The 18,043-nt window shown below is 41.9% G+C and overlaps 2 protein-coding genes across 20 annotated transcripts in view; one reads left to right on the forward strand and one right to left on the reverse strand.

Annotated features, from left to right (window-relative positions):
- Nucleotides 1-6,846, reverse strand: part of dcp1b (decapping mRNA 1B) — a 17,192-nt gene extending 10,346 nt beyond the window's left edge. The window contains 3 exon segments of the mRNA XM_034200843.1: nt 5,602-5,729; nt 6,040-6,080; nt 6,445-6,846. Of these exon segments, the coding sequence (XP_034056734.1) occupies nt 5,602-5,729; nt 6,040-6,080; nt 6,445-6,603 (328 nt within the window). The 5' untranslated portion in view covers nt 6,604-6,846.
- A 5,061-nt stretch (nt 6,847-11,907) lies between these two features.
- cacna1c (calcium channel, voltage-dependent, L type, alpha 1C subunit) overlaps nt 11,908-18,043 on the forward strand; it is a 222,324-nt gene continuing 216,188 nt past the window's right edge. For all 19 annotated transcript variants that reach the window (XM_034200822.1, XM_034200829.1, XM_034200824.1 and 16 more), the window contains exon 1: nt 11,908-12,818. In XM_034200822.1, coding sequence (XP_034056713.1) covers nt 12,761-12,818 — 58 coding nt within the window. In that variant the 5' untranslated portion in view covers nt 11,908-12,760. The remainder of the gene's footprint in view (nt 12,819-18,043) is intronic.

Consider the following 18,043-nt stretch of genomic DNA (forward strand, 5'->3'; position numbering starts at 1 on the left):
CTTAGCTACAAATGAGGTTGGGATAAGCCACTGAGGTCAACACACACACACACCACACACACACACACACACACTACACACACACACACACACACACACACACACACACACCACACACACACACACACACACACACACACCACACACACACCACACACACACAACACACATCACACACACACACACACACACACACACACACACACACACACACACACACACACACACACACACACACACACTCACACACCACACACACACACACACACACACACACAACACACACACACACACACACACACACACACACACACACACACACACACACACAACACATCACACCACACACACACACACACACACACACCACACACACCACACACACACACACCACACACAACCACACACCACACACACACACACACCACACACACACACACACACACACACACACACCACACACAACACACACCACACACACACACACACAACACACACACACACACACACACACACACACACACACACACACACACACACACACACACACACCACACACACAGAGAGCCTGGGAAAATCAGCCCAGTACCAAATAAGTAACTGCAGTGGGAGCCTGTCTGCTGGAGCCAGAGCTGCTTAGTGCTCACTGGGGATGAGGCTGTTTGACAGAGAGCTGGACAATTGAGAAAAATGTAGAGGGGCGGACGTAAAATAGAAAGAAGTGAGGTGTGTTGGAAACAAGATAATCATCGAGTCCATCGAGACAGAGATCTAGTTCTGGGAGCTCTTTAGCTGAGTTTTGTCAATGAATCAAATAAGTTAAATAGAAATGAATTAATGGACGAGAACCTGTAACGATACAGATACAAGACGAGCCCTGTCTCACCCCAACTAAAAGACAAAGATAGAAGAACAAGAATACGACATGATAATTGTTCATTAGAGGATACTATCACACTTGCTTTGAGCTGCACTGACCTGCCAGAAGTCTAAACCTCAACAAGATAGAACTCCCCTCAGAGTGAGAGATAGTGAGAGAGGGATAGAGAGAGAGTGGGAGAGTGGGAGGATTACAACCAGTAGCACCAACTAAAAAAAAGTGGCTGTGATTACACTTGCAAAAAAGAGGGAAAAGGTTCTAGTGAACAACACTGGAGACTGACAGAGAGGAAGAAAGGCAGAGGGACATCTGCATGGAAGAAGAGAAGCAGAGGTCCTGACAGAGTGCACTGGACAGCAAGATGAGCAGAAGGATGACCAAAGACTGAGACCAATGTAAGGAAACTAACCAAGGAATGACAGCATTTCATTTTGAGCAAGAAGTATTGGGAACCTCTACAACCTTCACTCTACTGTCCTTTGCGTGACCCTGGACCCTTCAGATCCTCTGAGAGTACAACGAACCAGCCACACAGCGAGCAGTGGCACGTGTGATGTCTGCTGTAGATCTACAGTCCCTCTCTGACGGGACTCCAGTGGGACTTGCTTGCGCAACATTATTTTAGTACGACTTTGATTGAGATTTTTTTAAGTTTGGTAAGCAGCACTTCAACCTGTCATGTTCTGTCGTAATGACTCAGATGGGATTTCCAAAGAAGACATTTTCAGTTACATCTGATTTATATGTCTTGCGCAGCCACATCACATTTTCCCAGATGTTTTAATGCGCTTTGACTATACAGCCATTGTGTTTGGCTTTAATCCAAACTGCACTCCTGGGACAACTCACGGAATACTTTTGTTTAGCTTCAGTGTAGTTAGAAATGAACACAAGTTTGTTAGCATCTGTGTGTTCCGAGATGGATTAGGTTTCTGCAGATTGTGATCAGTTTTGTTGGGAGAGCTCTGCGCATCAGTCATGAGGAACACTGTTGATATTCTTTCACACTATATTTAGTTTACTGGAGGTTTGTCACGAGGAAGGCGCTCCTACTGAAACGCACATCCATGCTTGGAATTGGTGTTGTCAGAGAGGAACCACAACTTCCTTTCTTTGTAGGAATGGAATTCACGGCATTGGAGGAGATAAATATTGAGATTTACTGAAACGTATCTAAGACATTGTTACAGCTCCTTCTTAGCGGCATAACTGCAGGTACATTCAGTTCTAATGAGGCATTGGTACAGTGGGACAGCTGGATGTGCACTGCCTGACCTGGATAGACGGGACATTTACACATCCTTTGCTTCTGGAGTCTACACATCTCCTCAGAGGGAGGGTCACATCACTTCCACTGAACGTTCGACTGATAAGATATTACTGGAGCTGCGATCTCAAGAATAATCTCAGAATCTTCAGGTTCAAGAGGAACTCAAAGAGGCCATTACTACCAGACCGTGAGGCTCCTGAGAGACCAGAAGAAGAACCATGCTGAGGGGCCTGTTTCAGAGGAAACCCAAACATGAGAGGCTGGAGGAGGAACCTGAGGTCAGATTTAAAGGCTCCATGGTGACAGAGACAGATCTGGGATATACATACGTCCGACCTGGAGGTAAGACTGTCCACACACCCCAGAGACATGTTTAGTGCTAATGTTAGCCTCATCAGTGTCACATGTAATTGGTGTAATAACAATAAAATTAGGTCTTTAACTAACGATGATGTACATGATCCAGCAATCTTCTGATTAGTTAACTGATACATATTTTTCTAGAAATTGTCAGAAAAATGATCTAAGTGCAAATCACACTTTTTCAAAGGCCTTAGTATTTAAATGACTTTTATAATTGATTTATTAATTTTATCAAAATACTGAAATGGCACTCAATAACACAATCGAAGAAGCGTTAATATTTGTGAAAGTAGTCAAAATACCTACATATTTAAAAATACTGATTACTACATTTTGATTAAATACTACTAAAGTTGCCTTGCCATTAATTATTAGATTATTTGAAAAAGAGTTCAGCTCTTCACTTAATAAACAGAATTGAACACCTTAGGGCTCTAGAAAATTAAACCATCCTTAGCATTGATTTGGTTCCTAACTGCTGTGCAGTATATTACAAAGTCTGGATGAATGTGTCATGGGAAGTATGGCATGAAAATACCAATATGACTATATGCCCTGCACATAAACTATGAGTCAAACTGTGAATAGTGTAACCTCAACTTTTAGGAGCATGTTGAAAACTAGGGCGTCAACACCCTGTTCAGATAATGGGGCCACAAAACTATTCTTGTGAATGTAGGTGTCTCTATAAAGGAATGTAAAACGCCTGTGTGCCTGTGTACTAGGATATTGGCCAGAGGAAACAGAACTGGCTCAGACTAAAGTTCTCTTCTCTAAATCTTGCCCTGTTCTGTGGTATATCTCCGCAGTTTATTTTAAGCATGGAGTGCCACTTTGTGCCAACTGCCATTCCAGGAAGTAACGGCAGCACTGAGAGCTACATGTTTGTCTAATGATAAGATTCCACGACCCCTCGCTCACAGAGGTCACGACACAGCGGGACTGGCAGCATATCCAAAAGCCTGGGGCCTAAATAGATCCGTTGTTAGCAAGGGAAACTTATCTTAACCATGATGTGTTCCTGTTGGTACAGAAAATAATCCTTTACCGCACACATATACCATCATCTCGTTAACCCTCATGTCTCTCAGGGCACCTAAGGTGATGTTATGCTAGCTGACTCAATTTGATCCTGTATCAGCATAGTTGAGAAATGATTTAGGATCCAACAATCTTAGTAAATCACAGCATTTATGGTGATACAAATCTGTCACAAGGTAACCATACGGAATCTATCCTTATTTGGGTGCTTTATTATCCATCTCAAATCAGTGTAATTGGCTGGAGCCAATGACCTTTAGGTTGGCTACGTACTCATCCCTGCCCATTAGGTTGGCTACGTACTCATCCCTGCCCATTAGGTTGGTTACGTACTCATCCCTGCCCATTAGGTTGGCTACGTACTCATCCCTGCCCATTAGGTTGGTTACGTACTCATCCCTGCCCATTAGGTTGGTTACGTACTCATCCCTGCCCATTAGGTTGGCTACGTACTCATCCCTGCCCATTAGGTTGGCTACGTACTCATCCCTGCCCATTTTTTCATTTTATCAAGAGAAAATAGTCCACAAGAGCTGTGCTTACTGGTTTAAGAATTGTCAGTTAGCTATTCTTTTGCAGTTTATTCCCCATTACTAATGCATTGACTACATCTAGAGGCCAGTTTTATCACGGCCTTCATTGTGTCCTTAGTGCATTTAACATGGATCTAAAAAGGTATAAAGAGGTCAACGAGAGAATTTTATGTCATTCACATTAATTCACTGAGCCTTCTGGATTCTTGATAATGGCTGTGTTGTATTTGTGTGTGTAGGACTAATTCAGTTAGGGGATCAAAGCAGGCATAAGGAATCTACTGGTATCTAAACACAGCATTCCACCTGCCTCTTACTGAGCCTGACAGAGAGTGTGAGAGCACGGCAGGGGGGGGGGTTAGGGTTTGTCTGTGGGTCTGTGTGTGTCAGCGATTCCTGAGTGAGTGTGTGTTTATATTATCAAGGACTGTTGTGCTGTATCTAATCTCTGCTGGCTGGTTTTATAGTGCTGTCAGGTCCCTGTGTGTGTGTGTGTGTGTGTGTGTGTGCCAGATGTAGGTCTGAGAGGGAGACTGGCTGATAGATTTGGAGTCACCACAATACCTCTGCTCCTTATAAGGAACTAACTGTGTCCACTCACATGAACAGCATGCTACACACACACTTTGGTGTGTTTATCCGAAATGATAATCTTATATAACTTCCTCCCTGTACATAAGAAGCTGATGTGATCACAATGCCATCAGGACTTTAAAGATACATAGATATGTTTTTATAAATTGTAATGTTGTTCCTAGTTATTCTCTTTTTTGTTTATGTATTTTTTGGTTAGGCTGTCTCTCTGTCTAGCGTTTGTTTACCCAAATTCCCCATGTGTCATTTTCTCCATCTTTCAATAGGTACTCTCACTGTGTCTAGTTCTTCAAATGATTTAGTCTATGTGGCTAGTTTTGGTATTAAGTCATTTATGTCTGCACGGTCTGAGACTGTCTGTCCAACACTAATGTAACTGACCTGTGTATAACAACACTTTTAGTTTTTTATATTAAGGATACAGTGAGCTTCACAGAAAGTGGCTGGACAAGAAAAAAACGGTCAGCTATGACACACACTAATAAGTATGATTCACTGCAAAGATATCACACTTAAAGGTGGGGTAGGTAATTTTGGAGAAACCAGCTCGAGTGCGCTAGAATTTGAATCCTTCAACACACACGAACGCGCACATGACCAATGAGGGCACGAGATAAGTTTGTGCACAGATGGAAGGCTGACAGGCAGGTAGGCCATCCAGTTATTTTTTATGGATTTATTGTCAAAGCACTTAAGATATTCATTGCTATCGGGATGTTGAGAGCATTCCATGGAATATAACAAAAAGTGTTTCTGAAATAAATTACATACCCCACCTTTAAGGGAAATGGGTTTAATAATACACAAACAGTGTTTGTGCAGAGATGTGCTCAACAGCTGTTAGTTACAAACTGTGTCAGACAAACAACATGTATCAAGGCAGATATCAGAATTGTGTATCTGGGGCACTTATTTCTTACATCGTGCATTGCGGTAAAGCAGGAAGGGGTGCTGCAGCTGGAAGTCCAGGTCTTTGGTGATTGGCTCTGTCAAGTTCTCCATACTGAGTCTGTTCATAATGGTGAAACCATGCCTGGGAGACGCCAGTCTGAAATACAAAGATACTGATGAAAATATCATGCACAACTTGAAATAAGAGATACTTAAGTTAGGCCATAGTCTGCCGTATTCACATATTACACATAATCAGTTCTGTTAAAAAATGTAATATGAAAAAAGTTTAAATAAAACCCTCTTATCCTCATGTTTACAATAAGGTAGGATGACGTTTCAACATGTCTTTTAAAGAGCTTAAGAAAATTCCCAACCAATATGTACTAAGAAGTGCACATAAGTAATATTTGGAATAGAACATCTCTATTAACCAGGATTTCAGAGTCAAGCATCAATATCAATACCTTGTGTAGATAAATAGGGTGCCTTCAACCTCGGTCTTCTCCTAAAAAACACAGAAGCAAAAACAATTGTTCAGTCACTGAGGGACAACATGTTACATTTTCAAATAAGCAAAAGACCAAGCAGCTGAATGACAGTTTCCTGAGGCACACATTGTGATAACAACTCCTTTAAAATACGTGATTGTTGCTCTGGAGGAAACAGTTATATAATTACATATAATCTAGTGCTACATTATTCCAGGGGAATCAAATAAAACATATCACATTTTTATGCATTTGTTGAAATCCCTCAACTTAATGCTATAACTTTAGTTGGGGTAAATCACTTTCAGTGACAAAGCGCGCCTATCAGGGACGATGTCGAAGCTAAGCTAAGTTAGCATATTAACCAAAGTTACGGCTTACCCACTCATTTGCCCTGTTGTTATAAGTATACAGGGCAACTTGGCTGGCCACGTCCACAATGTCATTGATGTACGGGTCTTGCCGCTGCAGAGCTGCCAGACTGATGTCCAGTCCTTTAGCGGTGAGGCAGCTACTGCTCCCGGCTGAAGTAGCTGTCATTGTTCCCAATGTAGAAGTTAGCTCGATACCTAGCTTCAGCGGCTAACGAGTCACAGGAAGATCCGATAAAAACCGAACCAACAGCTAAGCAAAAGAGAAATTAAATTGGTAACTGAGCGGTAGATTGTTCTGCAACTTAAGACCTGTACATTACAAAAGAACAGTTATCGAGGGCTAACTGCCATGAGTGAGTTTCTCAACGGCCATGTTTTGCCAGAGAGATTGTAAACAACCAGACATGGGTAGCCGCGCAACAGGGAGATTTCAGCCTTACCAATCAACTTGGAAAAATCGATGGTGAATTACTGCCGCGCCAACTGTAGGGATTTCTACTTTCTTCAACTAATTAATGATAATATCAGAAGAAACATGTCCATGTACCAAAAGTTAAGGTATGTAACTCAAAAATAATTTAACGGGTGTTTGGGCTGTCCTCCGTATTAGTGCTTAATTGAATATGCTTTGGGACATGTAAGAAGACACAAACAATGTAGCTGGGTCCCTTATAATGTAGGGACAGAAAGCTATCCTGTTTGATTCTTTTTTAAACTTTATTTTTCTCTCACTTCTCGCCATGCACGTAAGCAACTGATGTTTCCCTTTTGTCTTTCTTTTTTGTTGTTGTAAATATGCACATATCTGATTGTAACACAAACAGTGATGCTGACTGATGTCTCCCAGTCCTCACTCAGTTACACTTCCTATGTAATGCACTAGGGGGCATCAAAGGGATGGATAACACACACTTCCCTGCTCTGTTTATCTGCTCTGCATTGGTCAGAAATAAACTGAAAGCCCTTGTGTGTGAAATGTGTGCGTGAATCCCCCAAGAGTGTTGTCTCATGGGGAAAGCCAATGAAAGAGCAATAACAGCATGTTACAAAAGTTATAAATAGAAACAAATACAGAACATTTGTATGTGTACTGAGTTACTGCAGTTGTTTTTTTCTAGTGATTGATTGATAAAGGAATGGACATGTTATAGGCCCAGTTAATACCCAAGGACATGCATGTAACTGATACAAGAACAGGACTTTCAGGACTGCACATTCTTGAAATCAATATCTGTTGGATCACCTGACACTAAATCTCCTTATTCAGTTCAACATATTCTAATTTGTTGCAAGGGTTCATGAGGGGACATAACCCTCTTCAAATGGACATTCAAAAACCCATTAACTTTGTTTTAATTTGAGAGCAAATGACTTCTTGTATACTCTCTCAGTCATTTAAACTTACCACTCATGATTATGACATTAATGGATTTCTTATTTTATCGCAAAGTACCACTATTTAGCATTATATTAAAGATGCACTCTTTCTTCCCTCATCTGTATGGTTATAGCTGTTTTAGTGATTGGATTTATACCGCCATAAAGATGTACAGCAGCTGGTGTGTATCTATCAACAAACACAACAGAGTGTCCTTGAGAAAAAACAATGACCACCCAACTGCTCAGTCAGTTTAAGCAGAACTCCATAAAAAAGCAAACATCTACTTTAAACACTTTAAACAACTTTTATTAGATGCGAGCAAAGCACTTGCAGGTCAGACTGTGGAACATCTGCCTCCAAATTAACATAAAAGTAGCTTTTTTCAGTATGAGCTTTCTTTACTTTAGCAAGCTTTGTCAGGAAAGAAGTGTACAGCACTCTATTGTGTTTCAAGGTGTGTATATATATATGCGTCATGGTAGTATCCATTTTTTTGTCAGGGGTGATTGTTTCAATGATTAGGCTAATGAGTTATACATCATCAGGTCAATACTGTCAATAACCACTCAGTCCCGATCGGGCGTTGATTGGTGAGGATACATGCTTATTCTGTGTGTGCAGGGATATACCTCATAGGTTTACAGAATATATTTAAATTTCAAGCTATTGTGCAAAACTATTTAATATATATAGCTACCTATGTTTATATGTTCAGTGGATTGGTATATTAGAGAGTATTCTAATTGTATTCGGTTTCTTTTTAATGTTAAGATACACCTCTGAATATAGGTATTCTTTACTGAAAATAAGTATATATTGTTATCTATCTATCTATCTAACTATCTATCTATCTCTATCTACTGTACCTATCTATCTATCTCTATCTACCTCATAGGGCTGATCTTTAAACCATTGCTTCCTTATGTCCAGTGAGCAGACAAAATATATTCTTTCTAGATAAAAAAAAAAGTATGAATCTAATTTGGTAGATTTTCTTAACTTGATGTTGTGCAAAACCAAATGACATAATTGAAAATGCAGGTAGATACAGAACACATCTCTTTCTGTGATGAGGGGATTTCCCTTTGACTGACCAGCAGATTGTTGGTTTCCCACATGAGAGACCAGCATCTGATCGTGTTTGTCTGTCCACAGATTCCCAGAGACCAACTGAGCTTATAGGCCTCACACACGCTCACATACATACAAAGGGGGTCGGGAACTCCGAATATAGAACAGTCACAAATAGAGTAGATATTCCATGTGCAGGCTGGATTACAGTGGATATTAGTGTATGTGAGTCTGTGTGTTTGTGTGTCCCCTGGGCACAAGTGTCTGTTCCCACGACCTGCCCTCCATCCGTTCTTCCTCCTCTCAATCCTTCCTCCCATTCATTGGCCAGTGTAATCAAACAGAGGCTCGTTGGCAGGAAAGTGAAAGGGAGTCTGACCGCCATTATGAAACTGAGAGCACATCTGTCTCACTGTCATCTCAGGGCTGATCAGTCAGACATCTGCAGCGCTGGAAAGTAAAACAATTTAAAGTACTAAACTTGAGTACATGTTTTTGCTTGCTTATACTGCTACTCTCCTTCATTTCTGGTGGAAGAACTGTACTCTTTAATCCACTTGATATATCTGTTATAGCCTATAGATACTAGCTTTCAGTGGTTTCCAATCTTTTGGACAAAAAATGCTCCTTATGCATCAATGCACCTATTCAAAATCCAATCATTTATTATATTGTGTTTTAAGTTAGTCACATCGTTACTTTTTTTTCTGCAGCAGTAGTACTTACTCTCTGCTATTTTTCTTACAAAGGAAACATTTTTTATGTACAATACTGAACATTAACAACCCTTAGTTTGACTCCAAATGTACAATATATTAACAATACATCTGCATCCCAAATGTATGGTTCAGAAATAGACAATTCATCTGTCAAATGACATCAATAGAATCATTTATCAGCTATCTCCCTGTCTTTACTATGTCTACAGTGACACATGTAGACACAAAGCTTTATTCTATTAGAGGATGGTGGGTGGTGATTTGGTGCTATTGCAGTGCACAAATGAATACTGGCTGGGTTGAGTCATCAGATTCACCTCCTGATTATAGCCTGCAGTCAGATTGACATGAGGCCTGTGCATTGTGAAGTTAGTATTCAGTGTCAAATACAATTACACGGCATTGCCAGTACCATAATTAGAATATTCTGCACAGCTTCAATGCTTCCTGATGTATTATTGAGCCCAATCTTTTTTGTCTTGTGGAGCATTGCGGTAGCTTTTTAACAATCTAAAAATCCTCAGTTTCTGCACCATATTGGGACAGAATAGGTGTTTTGTGAGTCTTGGCCATGGAAGACACTAACTGACTTTTGAAATAAGCCCAACATTTTTCTAAAGACTTAATAGAAAGATGATTTGTATCTGTTTTTTTTAATCTTTTACATCAAGCTGCCTGTGGAGAGCTTTTAAGAAAACAGCTCAATTTAATAATTAAAACTTGCATTTTGCAGTTTTATCCAAAAGTCTGAGTAGGAGGTATAGAGTCCAGCACGCTCAATGTCATCAAAGCCTGGTCCGGAGCTATTTATTTAAGAGCTGATGTTGTTGACTGTTTGATATTTGACTCCCGAATGAGCTTTATTTCATTGTTGTGTTCTCTACGAAAATGGAACCATGTCCCCAGAAAAGGACTTTGTGTGCTTGAAGGGCCGAGACAAATATGTGTCTGGCCATGGAGAATGATGCTGAAACAAACCCAACTGTCCTGAGGGCAAACACACATAATTTAATTCTGAAAACAATTGTATCATCCTCTAGATAAAAACAGTCACATTCAGCTTTTATTTTGGGCTGACCTTCTTGAAGTTCAGGAGATTTGAGTCTGTATTTACACAGCATCCAAAGACCTCCAAATCAGCTTACTTGTGGCTTGTCTGTGTTTAAGAGAGCCATGAAATAAATCATAGTTTGAGTCATAAAAGAGTAGAAAAACCAGATATTTAGCGTGTGTGTAAACACAGCCTAGGCCAAAGAAAAGAGCGGGCTGAAGCAGTCCAGATGTGAGGGGACTCTGGGCAAATCACATGGAGGTACACCATCTCCCATCTCTGCTTCTTCCTGCAGACTATGCAAGGCTTAGGCCTGCTATGGATCATTACCCACCCAACCACCCCCCCCTCCCCTGTCTTACACACCAATGTGCACACACACACACACACACACACACACACACACACACACACACACACACACACACACACACACACACACACACACACACACACACACACACACACACACACACACACACAGGCACACTTACTCTTTATGTCCCTTGCTGTCTATCTTCTTGTCTTATCTTCTATCGTGTGTTTGGGCCACCTTTCTTTTCTTTTTATGATGATTAATTAACCCTCGTTTTAAGGCCGCCCCCCTATTCCCCCCTCTCTTACATTCACACACACACACACACACACACACACACACACACACACACACACACACACACACACACACACACACACACACACACACACACACACACACACACACACACACATATGCACATGCAGGCACACTTTCTCTAACTTTACTTTTGCTGTCTTTCTTCTGTATCGGTGACCTTTCTTTTATTTTTATGTGTTTCCTTTGACCCTCCTTTTAAGATGGTCCCCCTTCTCTACACACATACACACGCGCACACACACACACACACACACACACTCCACCATCAACATGATCATCATCATCATCATCTTTGTCTTCATCATCACCATCATCATCTGGATACCAGCCGCCGGTTCTCCACTGTTGCTTATACCACACACACACACACACACACACACACACACACACACACACACACACACACACACACACACACACACACACACACACACACACACACACACACACACACACACACACACACACACACACACACATCTGGAAACAGTCAGAGCGTCTACATGCACGGGGAGGGGGCTCCTCTCTCTCTCTCTCTCTCTCTCTCTCTCTCTCTCTCTCTCTCTCTCTCTCTCTCTCTCTCTCGGTATCACTGCAAAGCTGCAGGGGCAGCAGAGGCAGAGAAGAGAGAGCTCTAACTCCCGATCAGTGAGACACAGGCAGACAGACAGGCAGGCAGCAGGAGAGCAGACAGACAGGCTCACACACTGACTGACAGAACCACCGCCGGACCATCATGGACTGGATCAAGACAGAGAGACCCGTCTCCGGATGAGACAGGACGGCCTGGCTCCTGTGTTTTTGGGGGGACTCTGCCATAGATACGTGGAATAACCGACAACCTATTGGGAGATTTAACCCCGTGCTACCCGTGATGGAATATTTACACTCTTCTCATTTTCTCATGTTTCTCCTCTCCTCTTCCTCCTCCTTCTCTTCCTCCACCTCCTCGTCTTCATCCTCGCACATTTTGACACGCTGCTGAAGATGCGCACGAATGCGTCTTTTGCGCACTTCCATCGCAACCGCCACTGACAGCGCCCGTGCTTTATAACCTTTTGAAAGCTTCTTTTTTTTAAGACAACAGAGGAGAGTGAGAGCGAGGTGAGAATTGAATTGAACGCGGTGCTGGTCTCATGTTTCTCGCCTAGGGCCCGGATGTACCGAGAGATGCACCGGTGCGTTTTCCCGACCGGTTCCGCCGAAAGCTCCCTCTTTTTTCTCGCCTTCACCTCCATCATGGGGATTAGGTAATATTCACTCCATCCGAAGACACCCTCCCCATAAACAGAAATAACGGAATACCCAAGACTGTCCGTGTCAGACAGTTATTTCTTCTTTTGCCCCCCTTTTTTAATTTCTTTATTTTTGGGGGCTTTTTTTCCTCGTTATTTCCCCTCCGCCTCTCCAGCTTTTCCCCCTCTCTCTTCCACTCACCTATAGGGATAACGCCGGACTACATTTATGGTAAATGAAAGCAAAAACATGTACATCCCGGAGGACACCCTTGAGAACCATCAAGGTATGTGGTGTGTCTTTTTTTATTTATAACTGGCAAACATCTTGTAACTGTGCATGAGAGAGGGAAGGGGAGAACGAGAGGTATGATGATCTCGAAATGGGGATGGGATGGGGAGAGAGGAGGAGGTGGTGGAGAGAAGGTGGGAGGGAGGGAGAAAAGGAAAGGAGTGTTTGCTCTCTCCTTGTTTTCAACAGATGGACATATATATTTCCTCCACTTCCCCTCTGTTTGTTTATCTCCTCTTTCCTCGCTTTGCGCAACTTGTGCCATCACACAACAGGGCTGCAGGTATACACATGGATGAGGCCTTTTCCTGGCTTGGTTTTGGTCCACTTGTTGTTCGTGGCAGGCCTCTCAATAGGAGATCTGAGGCATAATGGGTGGGCAGTGGTCATGTATAGCCAACAGGCAGTTGTGGGCGGGGAGCATTATTGTTTTAGACACATTTCCAGCACAAAATGACAGCTAAAGCGTGTCCTCGCAAATCTGTTGGCAGAGCGTCTCCAAGGCTTTTGGGAATACACTAAACTGCTCTCTGCAGTTTTGTTGGCCAAATGTCAGAAATGATCACACGGTGGTCGCTAAGGAGCAGCAAATTGAGCAGCAACCACCGAAACGCGCACTCGATCACCATCGATCCTGCCTTCTCCTATAATCAATAATCGTATTTGTCACGTTTTAATCAAAGTTTTTGTGTCTCCTTAACAGCAGCGTGTGAAATAAATCGCAATAGGAAGACAGGTGGCAGTAGGGGGGCCTGCAGGACTTATGTCTGCTGAGAATTGGGTTGATGGTGGGCTATTTTGGGGGGAAGGCAGCGGAGGACAGTCAGTGAGGGTGTTCAACCGACACGACCGAAGTGGCGACTTTTTTAGTGTTTAAAAAAAAAAGCAACACATGCGAATCAACATCCAGGACTGTGGTGTGTTTGGCGGGGAGGAAAGGGTCTGTTTGCATTGCGCAGTATTACGCGTCGCTCCTTCCACCCACGTTGCAGAGAGCGGAGCAACGCACTGCTTTATGACTGCCCGGAGCTTGTCATTCGGCAGAGGGCTTATTTATCCGATCAACATTATCTTCCTCATGGCCGTCATCATCGTCGTCGTCGCCTTCGTCCTCCACTTCCAGAACAACCACATACCTCTGCCTTGGCGACAGGTTCCATAGCAACAGGGGATTAGGAGAGGGGTGGATATATGTGTGTGAGTGTGTGTGTTTGTGTGTGTGTGTGTGTGTGTGTGTGTGTCTGTCTGTGTCGCAGCGAAGCACATACACCAACAGTTTGTTTCGAGGAGCAACTAATCATAGGTTACCTGCTGCAGCTGCCATGATGTTCACACAGGTTAAAGATAGGCATCTTAAACATAAGCATGAAGGGCAGGTGTAAGACAGATCACAGTTATCCTCATTGCCATGATGACATCTTAATTCATTATTGTCATCATCAAAAATACCCTTTTAGTCCAAGTTTCCAAATAGAAGTAAGGGATAACATTAGTCTTATTAAGTAGACCAACTTAAGGAATCAAGACGATCTTTAATTCTGATATCCAAACCACTTGCAACACAGCAAGAAACAAGTTCGGTTTTCTATTTTAAATATTTGATAACTTTACTAATGACTCTTCAATTCAACATGAAACAAAACACCCAATCAGCAGGATTATTTAAGCCTTCAAGCTGACAGCAGAATGTCTTTGTTTAACCTTGTAATGTAAGTATTGTTAAGGCCCAGGTTTAGGAAAATGTGTAGCAAATGAAGCTCAGGCTGAAATCTACTTGGGTGGTTTCAGCACCAAGGACAGTTCATTCTTCATGTGTCTATTGACAGCTACATGACAGCTATTGAGGAGTTCCAAAGACAGACATTGGCACTGATGTATTACTCTTGTCTCGGTCTAATAAAGGTTTCCATATGCTTCAGCTCAGGTATTTAGTGTATGACAAAGCCTACATTACCAGCATCCAGTTGCATAAGTCATAGCAGACAATTATTGTTTAAATCTTCCTATATTATTATTTGTATGGATGAATAATGATGGCACACTGCAGTATTGGAGAGACCATGTTTTGACCTAATGTGACATTTGCACTCCAACCCTGAAGCCCTTAGACGTTGTTCTGTAACAGGCCCTAACTTATTTGTGGATGGACAAAATATAAAATATATATTCTCCTTGAGGGATTAAGGAACAGAAACGCCTGATTGCACCGAAAAAAGAGTTATCTTGCATCCTGTATAATGTCACAGGTCCTGATACCTCACACCAGCTGTATTCCCTCTCCGTTATCAGCCAGTCTCCATCTTTACATGCACTCCGTAATTCAAACAGATTTGATGTTACACATGATTGCACTCAATGCTCATGTTCTCTAAATGAACCAATTATTCTGTATCTGCATACATCTGACTTCTTACGAATGAATAGTTGTGCCTGTGTCTTTTAAAATGCTTACCCATGAGCATAAACACCACCCTAATCACACACATGTCATTCTGGTGTAGCTTTGAAACAAAGGCCCACCTGTGGCTTCTCATGTCATTGTATGTAGAGCAGGGAATTTATTTGAAACACACACACATTACAACATCAGTTTACAGCAGTGTAATCAGTGGCTTGATTTTCCCTTTGGGCATTGTGCCAGAAACATGATACCTCCGTCAGGGATATTAATTGGTTTCCGATGGTTACCCCGGGGTGCTGGCCACCTGCCAAATCACCTCACGCTAATGACTCCACTTGATGCTCAAATATTCCATTGAAGTCACCTCAAAAGACTTGTAGGAACAACCACTGATGTGTTCACTTTATATGGAGCTTCTCACACAGAGCTAATGTAATGTGCCTGCTTATGTGGCTGCAGAAGCTATTCAGCAACATGCAGTATAGAAAAAAAACATCCATTGTTTAGCTGGACTTAAGCTAGGTAAAATCATTGAAAAAGTTGTTTTTCAACAGTTGAGTAATTTCTTGCATTTAAATAGTTGTTTCGATGTGTTCTAGTCAGGCTTTCGTCCAAACCACAGCTACTGAGACTGCTCTTGTAAAGGTCTTTAATGACATCCACTTAAACACAGACAGTGGCAGAACTTCAGTGTTAGTATTATTAGATCTCAGTGCTGCGTTTGACACTGTTGACCACAACATATTACTCGACCGACTAGAAAACTGGGTGGGACTTTCGAAAACAGTTCTAAATTGGTTTGAATCCTACTTTAAGGACAGAAACAACTTTGTTTCTATCGGTAAATACACATCTGAGTTGACAAATATGACATGTGGGGTACCTCAAGGCTCCATCTTGGGGCCTCTTCTCTTTAACATCTACATGCTACCACTGGCTCAGATAATGAAAAACAACAAAATAAGTTACCATAGCTATGCGGATGACACACATTTACGGAACAATTTCACCAGGAGACTATTCTCCAATTCAAACACTGAGTAAGTGCATTGAACAAATCAATGACTGGATGTGTCAGAACTTTCTCCAATTAAACAAAGATAAAACTGAGGTAATGGTTTTTGGAGCCAAGTCAGAACGTATCAAAGTTAGCGCTGAGCTTCAGACTGCAATGTTCAAAACAACAGATAAAGCCAGAAATCTAGGTGTAGTCATGGACTCTGACCTGAGTTTCAACAGTCACATTAAAACAGTTACTAAATCAGCCTACTATCACCTAAAGAATATATCTAGGATTAAAAGACTAATGTCACAGCAGGATTTGGAAAAACTTGTCCATGCTTTTATCTTCAGTAGACTGGACTACTGTAATGGTGTCTTCACAGGTCTCACTAAAAAATATATTAGAAAGCTGCAGCTAATTCAGAACGCCGCTGCTCGAGTCCTCACTAACACTAAGAAAGTGGATCACATCACTCCTGTTCTGAAGTCTTTACACTAGCTTCCTGTGTGTCAAAGAATAGATTTCAAAATACTGCTGCTAGTTTATAAAGCACTGAATGGTTTAGGCCCAAATTACATTTCTGACCTACTGCTAAATTATGAACCATCCAGATCTCTCAGGTCTTCAGGGACTGGTCAGCTTTCTGTCCCCAGAGTCAGAACTAAACATGGTAAAGCAGCGTTCAGTTATTATGCTCCAAATATCTGGAACAAACTCCCTGAAACCTGCAGGTCCGCTGCTACTCTGACTACTTTTAAATCCAGACTAAAGACTTTTATTTTTGCCGCTGCATTTAATTGAACTATTCATCTTAAACTGCACTGTAACTTTTATCCATGTATTTTTTCTTTTAAATAGCCTGTGACAGGAGTTTCCCCCATCATCCAAACCCATCAATTTGAGTAAATATTGTCCCCTTGAAACCCGTTACTGAACTGATTTTGGATATTTGTACTTTGATAACCATTAATCTGCCCTTCAATGTTGACCATTTCCTGGATCTTCTCGGGGATTCTTCAAGTCCCACCAAATTACGTGTGACGTCATTGCGGGCACAGCGCTCCAGCTGCACCGTTCAGGATCCCAGCATCTGCATGTAAACGCACGATGGCGCACACAGCAGCAAGCTCAGACAACTCAGACAGTTTCATTTTGAACGTGTCTGAGAGCTCATATGAGGCTGAAGGATCGGTTTATGTTGTATCTGTTTGAAGTTTAGGAATTAGGTGCGTCAATATGGGCGATCATACGGTCATGTAGCCAGTGGTGGAATGGGACTAAAAATCATCCCGGGACTCTCGACCGGCCCACTTCGGTACCGCTAGTAAATTGTCAACGGGGGGATGTCAGGGGCGGCGGGTGCTGTAGATAGTAAATGTAAATATGTAAATATTTGTGTCACTGCATCCTGGTAAAATACAAATATAATGCAATGTCTGTGTCTTTGACATTAGCGCTGCCAGCCACCTGTGCCCTGTACTACGAAGCCAGTTCAACAGACCCTGGATATGTTTGAGTAACAAACAAACTAACAACAACAAACTAACAAACGAGATCTCGCTAAGCGGTCCTACGACGCTGGTTATCAACTCGGTAAATCAAGCCAGGGTTTCTCTCACCAGCTGAGAGCGCGTTCACGTCTAAAACACGAGTGGATCCGACTTTAATTACATTTGACTCGAGTGTTTCGTCAACATAATGTGTTGCTTAAAATAATACTTCTGCATACAGTATGTGACACTGTAAGTGTTGCACGGCCAGATACGGCAGATAAGGAAATATATGATATATTATGATATTATATGATCGATGATCT

Source organism: Gymnodraco acuticeps, unplaced genomic scaffold (genome assembly GCF_902827175.1).
Source record: "Gymnodraco acuticeps unplaced genomic scaffold, fGymAcu1.1, whole genome shotgun sequence".
Classification (NCBI taxonomy): Eukaryota; Metazoa; Chordata; class Actinopteri; order Perciformes; family Bathydraconidae; genus Gymnodraco; species Gymnodraco acuticeps.